The sequence below is a fragment of the Pholcus phalangioides genome, unplaced genomic scaffold (assembly GCF_987345545.1).
Source record: "Pholcus phalangioides strain wild (caught in Gottingen) unplaced genomic scaffold, Ppha-v1.0 ptg000003l_1, whole genome shotgun sequence".
NCBI lineage: Eukaryota > Metazoa > Arthropoda > Arachnida > Araneae > Pholcidae > Pholcus > Pholcus phalangioides.
In genome coordinates, this window is record NW_028301596.1 from 40,095,971 (window position 1) to 40,112,469 (window position 16,499).

The 16,499-nt window shown below is 36.6% G+C and overlaps 1 protein-coding gene and 1 non-coding gene across 2 annotated transcripts in view; both read right to left on the reverse strand.

Annotated features, from left to right (window-relative positions):
• Positions 1-881: 881 nt before the first annotated feature.
• Positions 882-953, reverse strand: TRNAG-UCC (transfer RNA glycine (anticodon UCC)). Its single transcript has one exon. It is a non-coding gene; the product is annotated as a tRNA-Gly (tRNA).
• Positions 954-5,802: 4,849 nt separating this feature from the next.
• The window catches only part of LOC149088547 (cytochrome P450 4c3-like), a 39,153-nt gene continuing 28,456 nt past the window's right edge, over positions 5,803-16,499 (reverse strand). The window contains exons 7-11 of the mRNA XM_089248068.1: positions 13,376-13,597; positions 8,442-8,615; positions 7,684-7,750; positions 7,382-7,561; positions 5,803-6,218 (exon numbers count right to left, since the gene is read on the reverse strand). Of these exons, the coding sequence (XP_089104194.1) occupies positions 6,022-6,218; positions 7,382-7,561; positions 7,684-7,750; positions 8,442-8,615; positions 13,376-13,597 (840 nt within the window). The 3' untranslated portion in view covers positions 5,803-6,021. The remainder of the gene's footprint in view (positions 6,219-7,381; positions 7,562-7,683; positions 7,751-8,441; positions 8,616-13,375; positions 13,598-16,499) is intronic.

Consider the following 16,499-nt stretch of genomic DNA (forward strand, 5'->3'; position numbering starts at 1 on the left):
CAAGGATGGCATACAAAAAATAAAATATACAAGTAATAAATTACAATTTATTAGAATACCAGTCGTAGAAATAGAACACACACACACTTCAATTTAAAAAATCCAGGAGCTTCACAATATCATTAAAAAAATAAAACAGTTTTTCAATTTGATATTCAGAGAGGTGCGAAATTTTAAAAACTAGGTTTTGTCTGGTTGGACTACGGAAAATACACGATTTAAACAAGACAGCTCTCTGTAAATTAAACAATGGACATTCAAAAGTAATATGAAATACGTCGAAGGAATGACTAAAGTTATAGTTACAATTAGGGCAATTCTCGCCAGGACTAAGTATGACACATCCGCTTGCCAAAATATGCAAAAAGAAAAAAAAATTGAAAATCCTAAAAAAAAAAGTTCCTTAAAATGACTTTAAATCATTAAGAAAATGTTCAATCACGAAAAAGTAGTGAAATATGCTAAATCACACACATAGAAATCCTAGCACCATAAACCTACACTATAGACGTTTTATAAAATTTCTTTTATAAAACTTGAAAATGCAACTAATTAGCTTATCGGTTACATTCGGGCAAATCCACTCGTAAAGCTCATTATTTCGCATTTAATTTTTGTAAAATAATGTTTATATAATTTTTATAGCGTAATTCCGGCCTAAGGCCAATATTACACTATAAAAATTTGATAAAAGTCCTTTTATGAAATTTGAAAAATGCAGCCAATAAGGACAACGGTTGAATTTTTTAGAATATACCTTATTGGTTAGATTTTTCAAGTTTTATAAAAGGGATTTTATCAAACCTTTATAGTGTAATACCGGCCTATTAGACATGACAATAATTTATTTTAAATAAAAAAAAATGGTGAAAAAAATCAATTGCGTCGGCCGGGAGTCGAACCCGGGTCAACTGCTTGGAAGGCAGCTATGCTAACCGTTATACCACCGACGCTTGCCACTTCAGTTTCATCTTATTAATGCATGCAATAATATGACATACTTTTTTGGTGCAGGGGCATCGGCACAATATCAACGATGCACGATATCGAGATGGTTTTTTTACGTACGAGAGATGGCGCTGCTTAAGCATCATTTGACCCATATCCAAGTTTCGAGGAAAATCCCCGTTGGATCATAGCGTAAAGTCAAATGTGGATACCGTTGTTTCATTCTTATAAATACAATAAAATTACAGTCAGAGCCGCCGTTAGGGGGGGTGCGGTCTCGCACCGGGTTCCGCAATAATAATTCCTTTAATAAATTCTGGAATTCTGGATTTTCATCTAGAAAGAAATAATTCTGTAATTTTTTGCAGTTTCATTATTTTTGGAATTCTGAATTTTCATCAATTTTCAATTTCTGGAATTATTTAAGGTGCTGGAATCATTTCTTGCATTTTCGCTGAATTTTCATTATTTTTTATGGAATCATTTCTTGCATTTTGGCTGAATTTTCATCAATTTATCGAATTATTTATTCTGAATTTTCATCAATTTGTCGAATTATTTATTCTGAATTTTCATCAATTTGTCGAATTATTTATTCTGAATTTTCATCAATTTGTCGAATTATTTATTCTGAATTTTCATCAATTTGTCGAATTATTTATTCTGAATTTTCATCAATTTGTCGAATTATTTATTCTGAATTTTCATCAATTTGTCGAATTATTTATTCTGAATTTTCATCAATTTCTTTAATTATTTATGGTGCTGAAATCATTTCTTGCATTTTGGCTGAATTTTCATTATTTTTTCTGGAATTATTTATTTCATTTATTCTGAATTTTCATCAATTTTTCTCGAATTATTATCATTTCTTCTGAATTTTCATCAATTTCTGGAATTATTTATTCTGAATTTTCATCAATTTCTGGAGTTATTAATCTGAATTTTCATCAATTTGTGGAATTATTTATTCTGAATTTTCATCAATTTGTGGAATTATTTATTCTGAATTTTCATCAATTTGTGGAATTATTTATTCTGAATTTTCATCAATTTGTGGAATTATTTATTCTGAATTTTCATCAATTTGTGGAATTATTTATTCTGAATTTTCATCAATTTCTTTAATTATTTATGGTGCTGGAATCATTTCTTGCATTTTGGCTGAATTTTCATTATTTTTTCTGGAATTACTTATTTCATTTCTTCTGAATTTTCATAAATTTCTGGAATTACTTATTTTATTTCTTCTGAATTTTCATAAATTTCTGGAATTACTTCTTTCATTTATTCTGAATTTTCATCAATTTCTGGAATTATTTATGGTGCTGGAATTATTTCCTGTATTTTTTCTGAATTTTCGTGATTTTTCTTTTCTAATTTTTCGATTTCTCCCACAGAATATTTTCCCAATATAAAATTCTTGGCTAAGAGGAGGGAGGGGTGGGGAACCCTGAAATTATAAAAACGCCTCTGGCCTCGATATTACTTTCGTACTGGGGCCCGCATCTGGTAAAGGCGGCCCTGATTGCGTTTTACAACTTCGTTTTTAACATCAACGGGAAACGAAACAATTCAGATATTACGACACAATTTTCATCACTTTCTTTCGCCGGTATTGATATCTTCACCTATTTCCAAAAAATTAAGTATTTTAAATCTAAAAACATTATTTTAATAATATGTATATATATAAAATTATTAAACACATTAACAAAAAAATATACTCAAATTAATAATTACAAAAATCATATTAAGTATAACAATTATTAATTTAATTTTATGGCTATAATAAAGATGGGAAAAATATATGCTATCGAGATTTAGTTCCGGATTTACGTATTCAACAATATTTCTCATAATTTGTAATAAATATTGGAAATTTAATTCTTTATTCAAACAATATTATGATGATAATGACGGGATAATGAACTTTCGAACGAATTGTTAAACTTAATTATTAAAACCACCAACGAAACTTTTTTATCTGGTTTCTTATGCGCTAAAAAAATGGAAATGATGCGACACTGAACAGACAATGCCGCTTCCAGTGACGTAATAACATTAAGTGCCATGTGTCTTATTTCGAGTGTCATTAATCCCCTCCAGAGGATTCGTCGCAGCGTTTTTGTGTTCCCATATACTGCCATGCATTTATAATATTAAGTGTATGTCTGATCTAGACTAACGCTATATAAAGTATTATCAATATGGAGTAAAATAAAATTTATTTTCGTTTTTAGTTACTGCTTTTAAGCGCTACCCACAATGTAAATTTCCTATTCATTAGGCAATATAAATCAAATTTATATGGTGATATCGCAACATATTAACCACAGGAAAACCAGACTCTTTTGCCTTCAAGATTAGGTGGAGTTAAAAAAGCCAGGATGTGGACTTAATTTATGTAAATGGTGATGAAAAATGATGTATAAATGACATTAAAATGTGAATTTTATTTTTCTATACATACAAATACAGTAAAACCCCTCTTAAATAATAATAAGTTGTATTTAAACATTGATAAGTATAAATGTATTACCTATAGTAGGACGCATTCTCCACTTATATACAATTACAGTATTGATGGTCAGTTACTTCTAAGGGTTGATCGTGTGAAGGATTTAGGTGTTATATTTCACAGTTCTTTTTCGTTTAACCAACATATTAATTATATAGTGTCTAAAGCATCCAGAAGTCTTGGTTTTATAATTCGTAATAGTAAGCTTTTTCACAATGTTGAAACTATTTTGTTACTTTTCAATTCCTCTGTTCGATCTGTTTAGGAATACTGTAGCATAATTTGGAATCCACATTGCTTATTTAATATAGTTAAAATTGAACGTGTTCAAAACAGGTTTTTACGCTATGTATATTTTAAGAAACATCAGTCATATAATCACTACTTATCAAACGAAATACTTCGCTCATCGTCCTGTTATGATTCCCTTGAAACTCGCCGTCTCTGGGCCCTTACTAGGTTTTTTGTAAAAATTATTCACTCTGATATTGATGCACCTGATATTCTAAACCTTATTACTTTTTATTGCCCACGAATCAATCTTAGATGTCGTAATCTTTTTTATGTTCCTCCATATCGTTCTGATGTTTTGAAAAATTCTCCATTGTACCGATTTCTGAGATGCAATAATACTGATGATGTATATTTTTAAACTTTGAATTTTGTATATATATGTTTTTCTTGTATTCATATATGCAAACTGTAACTGGGCTTTTGCCTGTAATTTGTATTTAAATAAATAAATAAATAAGTCATCCCCCTCAGATGCGGTAAAACCTGTTTTACGGCCAAATGTAAATATATCCCGGCATAAAGCCTGTTTAAATAATGTATTTCGAATTTTCCTGCTAAAAGGTCACCCTCAGATACGGTCACGAACATCATTTACGTCCTTCTTTCCATCGGAATGAAATCCCTATACGGACACCAATAATCTCAATTTTGGTTCATATTATGCTCACCAAAGCAACATGAGTTCTAATATTTCATCCACTTTTCGGCTACTTTTCAGTGCAATTTTTGCTAATTTTCGGCAACTCTGATGTCAGTTTGCTGGTTGTGCGCGTATATTTTGCATGATTTCTAGCTGTTCAAAATGTTCAGCTTTAGTTATCGTCGCTCTCTATCACTAAAAGAAGAGATTCTGAAGAGAAACAATTAAGGTCATCTCTCGAATGCAATGAAAAAACCTAAAATGGGAGTTCGTGCTTTTCCAATTGAATTGAATGTCAGGAGGACACAGATATCATCTATTTTGAAATAAAAGGAACATTGGCAAGAAGAATGGCGGAAAAACGGAAAGTAATCCAGGAAAAATAAATATTCCAAAAACACAGAAGGACTTGCGATAGACGCAGTTGTGTACGATTGGTTTGTTTCAGCAAGAACAAAGAATTTACCTGTTTCCGACCTGCTTCTACAAGAAAAAACTCGAGAAACTGCAGAAGAACCCGGACTCATCAACTGCAAAGCTTCAAATTGTTGGTTGGATCATTTTCGTGTATGTCCCGAAATTTTATTTAACCCTTTAAGCGGCGATTAGAAATCATTGAACTCCACTTCAAAATGCCCTATCTTTTTAATGAAGAATTTCATTAGATAGAGAAAAAACTCTATCTTTTTTAATTAGGATTCTTTCCTTCTATTTTAAGCAAGTGCAAACTAAGGGGTAAAGGGAAAAGTTTTCCATTGAGAAACCAATCTTACAAAAAATCTAGGCTCGTTAATGCTGAAATAAAGGGGCTTTTATGGAGGCGAGAAATCTCGTCATTGCTGCTTAAAGGGTTAAGAAATTGTTAGGTGAATATGCTGATCTCAATGATGAAAAGGGTGAAGAATGGAGTAAAAAATTGCTAAAAATTATCGAGGGATAAATGATATATATAGCAGGGGTGGCCAAAAGCTGGCCCGCGGGCCGCATGCAGCCAATGTTTGAAAGAGTCAGAATACTCAGTAAAACACGCCAAATATCGATTAATCAGTTTTCCAAAAGATGTAAGTATATGAATCATTTCTTTTGTGATTTCAGTTGTGTATCTGCAATAATTATATACTTTCATGACGTGAAACGCGTTATATATATATATAATTGTCAGAATTTCGTTCATTTAAAGCCAATGAACCTATTCAGTTATTGTGATACGAAACCCTATATTTTGCAGCTTCAACAGGAACCCGATCGGATGTGGTCACTCCTCATTCATTGATGAATTTTTTTTTGTCCCGCGAGTGTCAGCAAAAGAGGGGTTTTTCTGTAATACAGTCATTAAAAGAAAAATACATGTAAATAAAAGTACTGTTGTGTGTATTAACAACAATAGTACACTAATTCGAAGAATTTAACAAACGTTAGTTTTATTTCTAGTTTTCATATATGAATTCAGACACTAAAAAAGTCACTGGTGAGAGTCCTTCTAAAAGTGATCCGTGTAGTCACTGATCATAACAGTACCGTAACCTATTTGTGAAGTTTTTCCACCGCCAGTCATTGGATCATTTAGAAAAAATGCTGCGAGTGAATTATACGTTCTTTTTAATTGTAACCGATTTCATCAGTGGTGTCCATTGGCATGCAGATTGTTGTTATGATTGTTTTTCTCCTTGAAACTCATGTACAGTCCGGTTTCTGACCTCAGCACCAATTCGTCGACTATGGCGACTCGGTCGAGAGGATCTCGAGATTTTACTTCGAATCTTCGTAGGATCGTCGTTATGACAGTCACTGCTTCGAACATAGCGAATCTTTGACCTAAAGGGAAAATACAAAAAGTAATTAAGAGATTCTGTTTTAAACTCAATGTAAAGTAACTGTTGCTATATATTTGTTAGATAGACACATGTGAGCACCACAGTGCTCATCGAAGGAACCGGAACTGCTAGATGCCTGATTTCATGCTCGCGAATCTTTTGACATCTCCAATCAACCTCATCTAAATTACATCCAATAATCTGGACTGCGCTGAAGAATATACTGTATTACAGTTTTTCTGTGCTCCTTTTTGTACTAAGCATAAACGGTGCTCATGATACGGAAAATATCGAAGCCTCGTGTACGAAATAATTAGCACAGTTTCATTTCAATCCGTGACTTAAGCCAGGGCCACTCTCGTGTCCAGCCTGGCCCATTGTATCCCAAGGTTGGTCAGGGAAGAGTGTTGTGGCCGTCCACACATTGTCAAAGATTGCCAAAGGACCATCATAGCTCAGTAGTTAGAGCACTGGTCTTGTAAACCAGGGGTCGTGAGTTTGATCCTTACTGGTGGCTACAACATCAAACGTGGTCGGCTGAAATAGATTTTCTGTGGCTCCCACCTTCAAGGCGTGAATACGAGCCGATCTACCCGTTAAAAAATCTCGCCACAAAGAGCAATAGCCCCACAACGGTACAAATATTCAATCATTAGACATCACTTCTGAAATATAGATGGCAAGACTGAAAAATCAGACAAAACACTATACTCGCACTCATACTACTAAGGTACTCATACTTACACTTCCTTCCTAATCTTCCTTTCAGTCTCGCCACAAATCGGTTGGAAAACGCCAACAGTCACAACACGCATTGGCGTATTAAATTGTTCTGGAAGAAATGTTCGCCAAGGAACATTGAGCTAGGTTGGGAGAGTGTGTAACTGCGGTCGTTTTAAAACTTGAAAAACCTGTAACTCTGGGAGTGTATTTAGTGGGCGTGTGTGACCGGGGCATTGTGTGTGTGATGACGCTGTTTTCTCCCTGTTATACCCTGTATTTTCAGTCTAACCACGATTTAACGAATTTTTTGTTCATATATATGCATTCATATCGACCCTGATTTACCGATTTTCTTCGATTCAGCTAATAAAAATGCCGGACCTATCGTTAAATCTGGGTCAAACTGTATAGCCAGTGTTGTTATTATATAGGTATACGCACCTATGCAATTCCTTGGGCCAGCAGAAAACGGTACGTAAGCATACGGGTGCCTTCCTGCCGAATTCTCGGGTAAGAAGCGGTCGGGATCGAATGCTTCTGGATTCGGGAAAACTTCAGGATCCCTGTGCAGCATGTATATTAGTATAGCTAAATTTGTACCTTTCGGAATGATGTAGCCATCTGTAGAGGGAGAGAGGACAAAAACTAACATGAATATACATTGCGTATTAAATTATTCTCAAATGTGCAGTAAATACAAATGAAAACACACTGTTTACCAGTGCACATAGAAATCTACTCACTAATATCAGTATCTCGTCGAAGTTCCCGCGCGATGAACGGCGTCGGCGGAAGAAGACGTCTTGTTTCCTATGTAGTGAGAAAAAAACCCGATGAAAATTAATTAATTACACAGGGCTGCGATGTGAAAAAAGCTTCTTCTTTAAAATAATTAGTGTTTGTAATAGTCCTTTTTGGATCCCCAGGTCTAGAGCCCTGTCAGTCCCGCCCTTGTGGGGGCCATGGAAGTGGTCAGAAGATAGAGTGAAGACAGATCGATCAAGGGCAGCAGCATTTCCCCAAATCATGCCACAATGAAGATTATTTTCGATGCTCGTGATTTGATTGCGGTCTTCATCGCCCCACCGGGCGTCGATCACGTGGGGAGTGGGGGGCTCATGATAATGAGTTCTGACACTACGATTTTCGAGAGTGAATATCTAAATAGGTAGGCAGGTACTTCCAGCGAGGAAAGAGGCCTCATGGTCCTAGGACCGCTCACCGGTGGGATTATAGCAGACCTGCTTGATCTTTGGTTGGCCCAAGAAAAACAAAGCAATTTTTTTCCCGGAGGGTATCTTTGGTCTGGGCTAGTGAATTTGCCACGTGGAAGAACAAAAAATGAGTTCATCATCGGGGCCCCCCCAGAAAATTTTCCAGCATGGATCAGGTCTTCTTCGACCACTTGCTTATATCTCCTTTTTGAGACAGAGCAGAGCAGCGGGCTCTGATCTGGTAAGGAGGAGGAGGAGGTCCTCAGGTTGGAGCCCTATGGAATTACCTTGAGAACACGGTCTAAGTACTTCAGATCCTTGATGTGATCGAGAGTGATTGGAGCATTTAAATCGTCCCCGATGACGTCATCGATTTCCTCATGGACTTTCTTTTGTATCTCTGGGTACAGCCCCAGCATGTAAAGCGCCCAGCACAAACCTGATGATGTCGTGTCATGACCCTGTGCATAAACAGAAAAAAAAAAAAAAACTATTACAAGAGAAACTAATTACGCATGAAAAAGTGAAATATATATTCACTGAAATATTTTGGAATTTGAAAATGGGAAATTCATAAATAAATATAAGAAATAAAATTATTTTTACTATATTGATTCTAATATTTTAAAATAATTCGATAATTTAATTATTTTTATAATCGATCTATGATGTAGCTTTGTTTTTTTAATCCTGTTAACTGTTGTTGATGCTATGAAACTGAATTTGCAAAGGATTATCTATGATTTTTGACAGTTACGTATCATTTTCTAACCAAATTTGCCCTAGAAGAATACAGGAAATCGCCAGTTCTCGCCAAAGAATGATGCTGACGGGTAGTGGAATTGCCAATGTAAAATAGGTGGGGCACAACTGCAAAGCACAGTGAAATCAAATGAATTGTTATACAAACGCCCCCCCCCCCGCAAAGACAAAAGTATGAGATTAATATCTATATTATTCACAATTATTTCCCGGGATGCAACCGTATTTTTACCTAATTCTGGTCATCCCCACATATTTTGTGGAAATAGCCCAACGAGGCTAACTTGAATTTTTATTCTATATTGAAATCAAGGATTATGATTACATTTCCAACTCACAAATTATATTATGATAATTACGACAACAAATAAGAATATTCATCTCACATATTTGTCGCAGTTTTAATCGTTTTATTCCGTGAAATTAATTTTAATTGAACAGCAATTTCCAGACGTGCCACATTTCTCGTCATTGACGATTTTTTTTAGGGATTTTTTAGTAACAGTTGGCAACTTTGCTTATTTTTCGTATCATTACTGGCGATATAATATGGAACGTTCGGTGTTCTCCCCGTATTTGGAATTTCAATATCACGTTTTTTCTAGAGGAAATATGGTCAGCTAAGTTGCAATAATTTCAATCTTTTACTTCAAAGAAGTATGAAGATTCAAATGGTCGTTGATAATACGGGAAACATATTTTTGTAAATATCGGGACGTCCAAAATCACAGGAAAATACGAGAATGCCCCATAAAATGGTATCTTATGGTCACGATAATCACCAGTTGATAATCAGTTGACATGTGAGGCGATCATGTTTCATGGTGAAAATATGGACGATCTTCCCTCAAAAAAAAAAGCCAAAAGTAGGGGGGGGGGGGAATGCCAATTATGTCAAGGTGACCATACGTCCTGTATTTCACAGCCGCGGTTTTCTTGTTTTTCTGGTTGCCCAGACTTTTTGACAAAAGTGTCTCTGTTTTTACCGTTTTTTTACACGACACCAATTTGAATTTTTATTTCTTATTGAACTCAAAGATTGAAATTATTTTTCAACTCAAAAATTATATTATGATAATTACAACTACAAATAATCTATCTATCTAAATAGTCTCCCACATTTCTCTTGGTGAACGTTTTATTCCGTGGAATTCATTTTAATCCACTGCAATTTGCAGTAATACTTATTTCCCGCCATTGTGATTTTTCCATAATTTCAGCAGTATCTGGCAACTTTGTTTATTTTTGGCGTCTTTTTTGGTGATAATTGGCGACATCTTGTATTTTCTCGTATTCGGAATCCCATTTTCCCGTATTTCACTCGAGGAAATATGGTCAGCCTACTCATGTCCGAAATCGTTGAAAAATTGTTGATAGTTTCAAAATAAAGGTTTCTGCAGATTGCAGAGATGCACTTTATGGAAAGGAAAAAACTAACTTCGAACATGATAGGTAGATACTGTGTGTGAAATGCATGCAAATTGAAATATGCTGCACGTTTCATTTAAAATGTAGGAGAAAACACAGTAATTCAAAAAAAAAAAAAAAGGCAGGACGCGGCTTTTATGAAAAATACAGCAGTGTCCCGTCATCGGGTCGTATGGTAATCTGATATAAACAAAATTTTAGGATGAGGTTCCGGTTTTGTGTTGCTGCTATCTGTTGGCAATAACACAAAATTAAAAATATCACATAATTTGTTGTGATTATCCAAAATAAGCTGCCCCAGTTGCAGTAGATTAGCCCAGGTCGATGAGATACTCGCCTAAAGTACCAAAGGACGTTTATAGGTGTCGCGAGTTCATCTTCCTTAGAAATTTCTGTGCGACAGAAACGGTGACATAACCACACCACAGAAAAAGCAGTGCTATATCGCAGGGAATCCCATACCGAGGAGTTAACGCACCAACCTCTTCTCCGTGAACATATAAAATGGCAAAATCTGGAACGCTGCCGTTCGCAATCAGTAATAAATTATAGGTCCCGGTCTAATTAGCACCTAGTGTGCAGAAAATGACCGTAGTGTACGCTGACTATATTTCCCCGATAGATATACGGGAAATTGGGATTCCAAATACGGGACATGGCCAATTATCGCCAAAAATGATGCCAAAACCGAACAAAGTTGCCAAATATTGCTGAAATTACGGTAAATCACAATGGCGGGAAATGCAGCATTACCGCTAATTGCAGTTGATTAAAATGAAGTCCACGATAAAAATAACGTTCATCAAGACAAATGTGGGAGATTAATATTCTTATTTATAGTTGTAATTATCATAATATAATTTATGAGTAGAAAAATAATTTCAATCTTTGACTTCAATAAAGAATAAAAATTCAAGTAGGTTTCGTGTAAAATACGGGAAAAACCGGGACACTTTCGCCAAAATAGTTGGGACAGCTAAAAAAAACAGAAAATACTGGGACTGTCCCGGGAAGTACGGGACGTACGGTCACCCTACCGAGGTGCGACAAAACTGATCAAAATTCAAGAGTGATGTCACTCTCCGCAATCCATGGAAAATGATATAATTTGTCTCAGTGTAAAATGAGAAAACTTGGCGTGTCCCTTATACCGAAGCTGTTCCACAGTTTTTCAAGGTCTGATCTCTCTCAGATACCGGATACGCACAATTTTCAGTGGAGGTTTCGATTTCTTATGCTGCCATCTGTTGGCAATAATACTAAACTAAAAATACCGAATCGAGGTAATCCGCATCGAAAAATTCGCCCCATGTAAAATATTTAACATTTTCGCTTGGTCTGATGTCTTTGAAATACATTATTTCCCCCTATTCAGATTCTTGTGGTCTTACTTCGAGCTAATAGCAGACAATTTATCTTTCAGCAATTAATTTTCATTTCATGACATATGCACACCCACTTTGCTTCTGCCATCTAGTAGGAAATTTCAAAACTAGAAGCATCGGGTTGATTTAATTTTTTTTTTTTTTTGAAAAATTCTTAGTTCAATGAATGAGTTAGTTGAGGCCCCCCTAAATCGTGGAGTGAGGCCCTAAGGCCATTGTATACAGTTGATCCCTCTTATAACGTTTTCCCGCTTAATACGACGTATTTACGTTGTCTCAACTGTAAGGCCGAGCACATAGAATGCATGGTCTAACGTGAAACGTAAACAGTCGCTCCACAAACTTTAAAACGACATTCCTGTTGAAATTTATCGGGAGAAAAGGAACACCATGCATACAAATGTAACCTGGGGAAGAAGAAGAAACCGTATGCAAATCTGCGTCACAGTGCATCAGACAGGGAAGCAAGAAAGGATCCCGTTTCACACAGCTGACGATGCAAGCTCGCAAATGTTTTCGGATTGGGCAACCCACTGTGGGGAAAAACGCTCACCGTACATTCGTGCTGCCTCCGTGGTACTTCCGTTTTCAGTTCAGTAAATGAAATGCGTGTCTGCTTTTTCAGTATTACTAAAGCGGGCCATTATACCGTACTGTTAACTGTTGCACGCTAGAATAACTTCACGGGGCTGGCGTCCGCGCCATTTATTCACTGTGACGCAGATTTACATACGGTTTCTTCTCCGGGTCACATTTGCATGAATGGTGTTCTTTTTCTTCCGATAAATTTCAACAGGAATGCCGTTTTAACGTTTGCAGAGCGGCCGTTTCGACGTGCGTTTCATGTTAGACCATGCATTCTTTGATGACAATTGTTTGTATTGGTGTGTGTGTGATATCACCTCTTAAAGTTTTTCCCATCTTTTCTGAATCACCCCGTAAAATTTTTTATTTTCGTCGCAAGTCCATATTATTCACTCCCGCACGCGGCCTAAGTAATTCGCATCAAGATTTCCCACTTACAACGCTTTTTTCCCATGACAGTTTTCGAAAAACGTTATAAGCGGGATCCACTGTAATGTAAAAGCTGAAACTAAGTAGTTTGTCAGATGGGGCAAGCACACGTTTTTCTGCCCCGTGTAATGCAGAAGGAAAAATTATAAGGGTGAACTCGGCACGGTTTACTCCGGTCCCCAACTCCGCCTGCTATCCCCACTCTATTTGTAGACCTGTATATTATATAGTATAGTTTCGCTTAGGCGTAAACTTGTATCCGGCCCTGAGCCCCTGCAATTTTTGTCACCCCGCAATACCTTCAGAAATATACGATTCGAGTCCCTCCCAAGAATTGTTTTTGAGGCCTCCTAACATTAAAATAACTTCACACCTATGTAGCCCTGCCATGCAGCTAGAACTCCTCCAGATTTTTTATATCTGTTAACGAATGTATATTATACCCTAAGAAGCCCCCCCTCCCTCCCTCTTTCCTTTCAGAATTTTCTCTGGCACGACCGCGCTCTCCGGGCAATGAACTAAAATCGCGTAAGCGACAGAGCCTGGTCGTGCTCTGTCTGTCCTGTTCTGTCAGATTTTTTGCTAAGGTAAGCATGAGCTCACGGTTTAAATTCAATGAACTTCTCACTTACTGCGAACATGAAGTTATCGACTTCTTCAGCAATATCTTCCAAGGTGAATGTCGGGTCTTTGAGGTGGACTTCCAACAACAGATCCAGGAGAGCCAATCGTTTCCTTCTCCTGATACCGATGTCTTCCTCTTCCTTGGCCTGTTGTTCTTCTTCTTGATCGATGTGATTCAGTTCGGTTTCTGCCATTTCTTTCAATTTTTCAGCTTTCCTTTCTGCAATGACCTACGTTGAATGAAAAGGAAATAGAAATTAATGATAAAAATTTTCAATTATTTTCATGAATTAAATTATTCCAATTTGTACGTTGATAAAAAACACATTCTCTGTCAAAAAAAACATTAATTTTATTAACAGTAGAATCTGGACTATCCGGCCTATAGTCTTTTGGCGCCAGGACGTCACCAAATCATCGAAGCTGTCTCCAAACATGGCTGAAAAATTGTAGCCGATTTGGCGATATTTACAGAGAAATGCGTTAATTTTCATTTTAACATAAGAATAATGACTATTTCGAGGTAAAAAATGACAATAAAATTTTTAAAACGTTCAGTACAGTACATTTACATTATTTATACATTTATGTATAAAGTACTGACCAGTACCAAAAGGTCACAAAATATAAATAAGAGCGGTTTCCTGGTATTAAAATGGTGTTTTGATGGTATTTTAGGGATAGGAATTGAGCATTTATAGAACTCCGGCCTATCCGGCTTTTCTGCTATCCAGATCAGACCAGAATTGAATTTTGGCTGATTCCCAGCCCTATGGGCCGCCTGTCAGCATACAAACTGGCCATGAAGGCCTATGAAGAAGAGAAAAGTATATATTGTTTGTGTAAAGAATTATGTTGTGCATGTTGTGTTTGTGTTTGATAAGAAAAAGTCCAATAGGTGATGGTCTGTCTCTCTCCTCCAACAACACACTCAACAATGTCACCACAACTATACCACCAGGGAAGAGAGCCCATTCGTTCGCAACATTTATTCCGGGGGGAAAAAAAGGAGGAAAAACGTCACATGGGTGTCGTGAAGGAAAAAACCCCCCATCTAATTTTTATCATGAAAATTCAAAATTCAATATAGCATATATGAAAGTTCTGTTCAAGTATTCAGTGCAGGGCCTTCAGAAAAATTTTATTATTGTACAAAATTGAAAATTCTATGAATCCGGATAAATGCGGATACAAGTTCTATCAGTACGCAAGAATGTAAAAGTATGCAATCACAGGTTTCTTGAATGTACAAATTATAGCAAGGAAAATAAAAAAATACGTGCTCACACTTTATGTACAGTATTTAAACATTGTTTCCCATTTCTGGGAATTATCTTTCGTTGACTTATAGCAATTCCCAATCCAAGTGCATTATCTGTCTAGGTTTCCTATATTTTCTTAGGATCCCAATGCCATAATTCACTATTTCTTTAAGGCGGCGGTTCTCAACCTTTGTTGACTCGCGGAGCCCTTTCCAGTATATAATTTCTATGGCGGAGCCCTGTTTGACTCGAAGAGCCCTTTTTTATACGTAACTTTTTTTGGCAGAACCTTGTAGGCCTCTCTTATTTACTTATATATCAAATTTACTGATTCATTTCGTTTTCCTCGAGTTCCTTTGGGGCTCCGCGGAGCACCGGTTGAGAACAGCTGCTTTAGGGTTTTCAAAATCAGAATTTAGCATTCTGTCGAATTGTTCGGTATTTAATTGTCTAATGTGTAAAATATATGTGGGATATTAAAAGTCATTTCTTATACTAACTTCTCTTACATACCAAGGTGCACCCACGAATCTCCTCAGGATCTTGTTTTGAGTAGTTTGCAATTTCTTAATTTTCGTTTTACAAGCCTGGGTACACGTTGGGGACGCATATAGCATTGTTGGTCTTAAAATTGACTTGTAAAGGATTATTTTGTTTTTTAATGAGTTTAACCTGGTGGAAAGTTATTCGATTTAACATTCCCAGAACTCTGTTGGTTTCATTTCTAACATGATCTATGTGATTAGAAAATTCGGGATTCTAATGTACTCGTGAGTTCATTTTAATATTGTTCGTAACAACTTCATAAATTCGATGCATATTTCTAGGTAGGTAGGGTTAATAACCGTCCTCTTTTTCATGTCATTTCAATCGTCCCCCTACGTTTCGGAAAATTCATCATTTTCTCATCCTCTTTTCAGGTATGCGGCATTATTTCTCATTTTCTAGAGAATTTTTTTCCCTCCAAACTTTGAATCATATATTTCTTCATTGATGTGTTTTGTGTCCCCCTTCTCACCCCCCCCCCGCCCCGCCCCGCACGCATTCTCCAGTAGCCGTCAGGAAATCCCCAGAATTTTTTCTCTTTCTGCTTTTTTCTAGCGGTTCTGCCTTTGGGAAAATTATTGTTGTTGCCGGTTCTATTGGTCGGAATCGTGGCGCCATCTATTGGGGAAAATTGCATAAGTGACGTAACTACGGGTGAGTGTGCAGGCGTCCTCCTTTCTCAGTTAGCGAACCTGCAACCTGGTAACCCTATAGGTAGGCCCACTTCTGTATAAGTACCTGGTAAGCGTAGTAGTGGAAAATACCAGTAAATTTTGATTAGGAAAGGCGGGTTTTTCACGGTTTACATAAGCTCCGTTTACATGTGCGAGATTGGGGGGTGGGGGGGGAGAGCTTGGGTGATTTTATTACCTGCATGGTAACTTTTATCATCATGGGGAAAAAAAAGGAGGGAAGAAGACCCGTCAAAAAAGAGTCCCATCTTTGTTGCGGAATAATGGTGGATGACTCCGATCTCCTCTCCCATAATCCTTTGTGCAGCGAAAACTACTGTAAGCTCCTTTGTCAGCCATCTTGAACCAACCACTTCCGTTCAACACACGTAACCAGTGACGACTTCCGGAAAGAAGAGGGCGAATACCGGCATAAACTAAACGCCATGTAAACGAGTTGTAGCGAAAATTCCTGTTACCGGGAACTTCCCGGGATATTTATTGCACATGTAAACGGGGCTATAAATTTTTGATTTTATCGATTTCAAGCAATTTTCTGAGGGGAGTGATTTCGATTTGTTTGGAGGGAGGGGGTCGAAAGTAAACGTGTCTCTCCACGTAAGGGGGAGCCTCATAAAATTCATTTTGCCCGG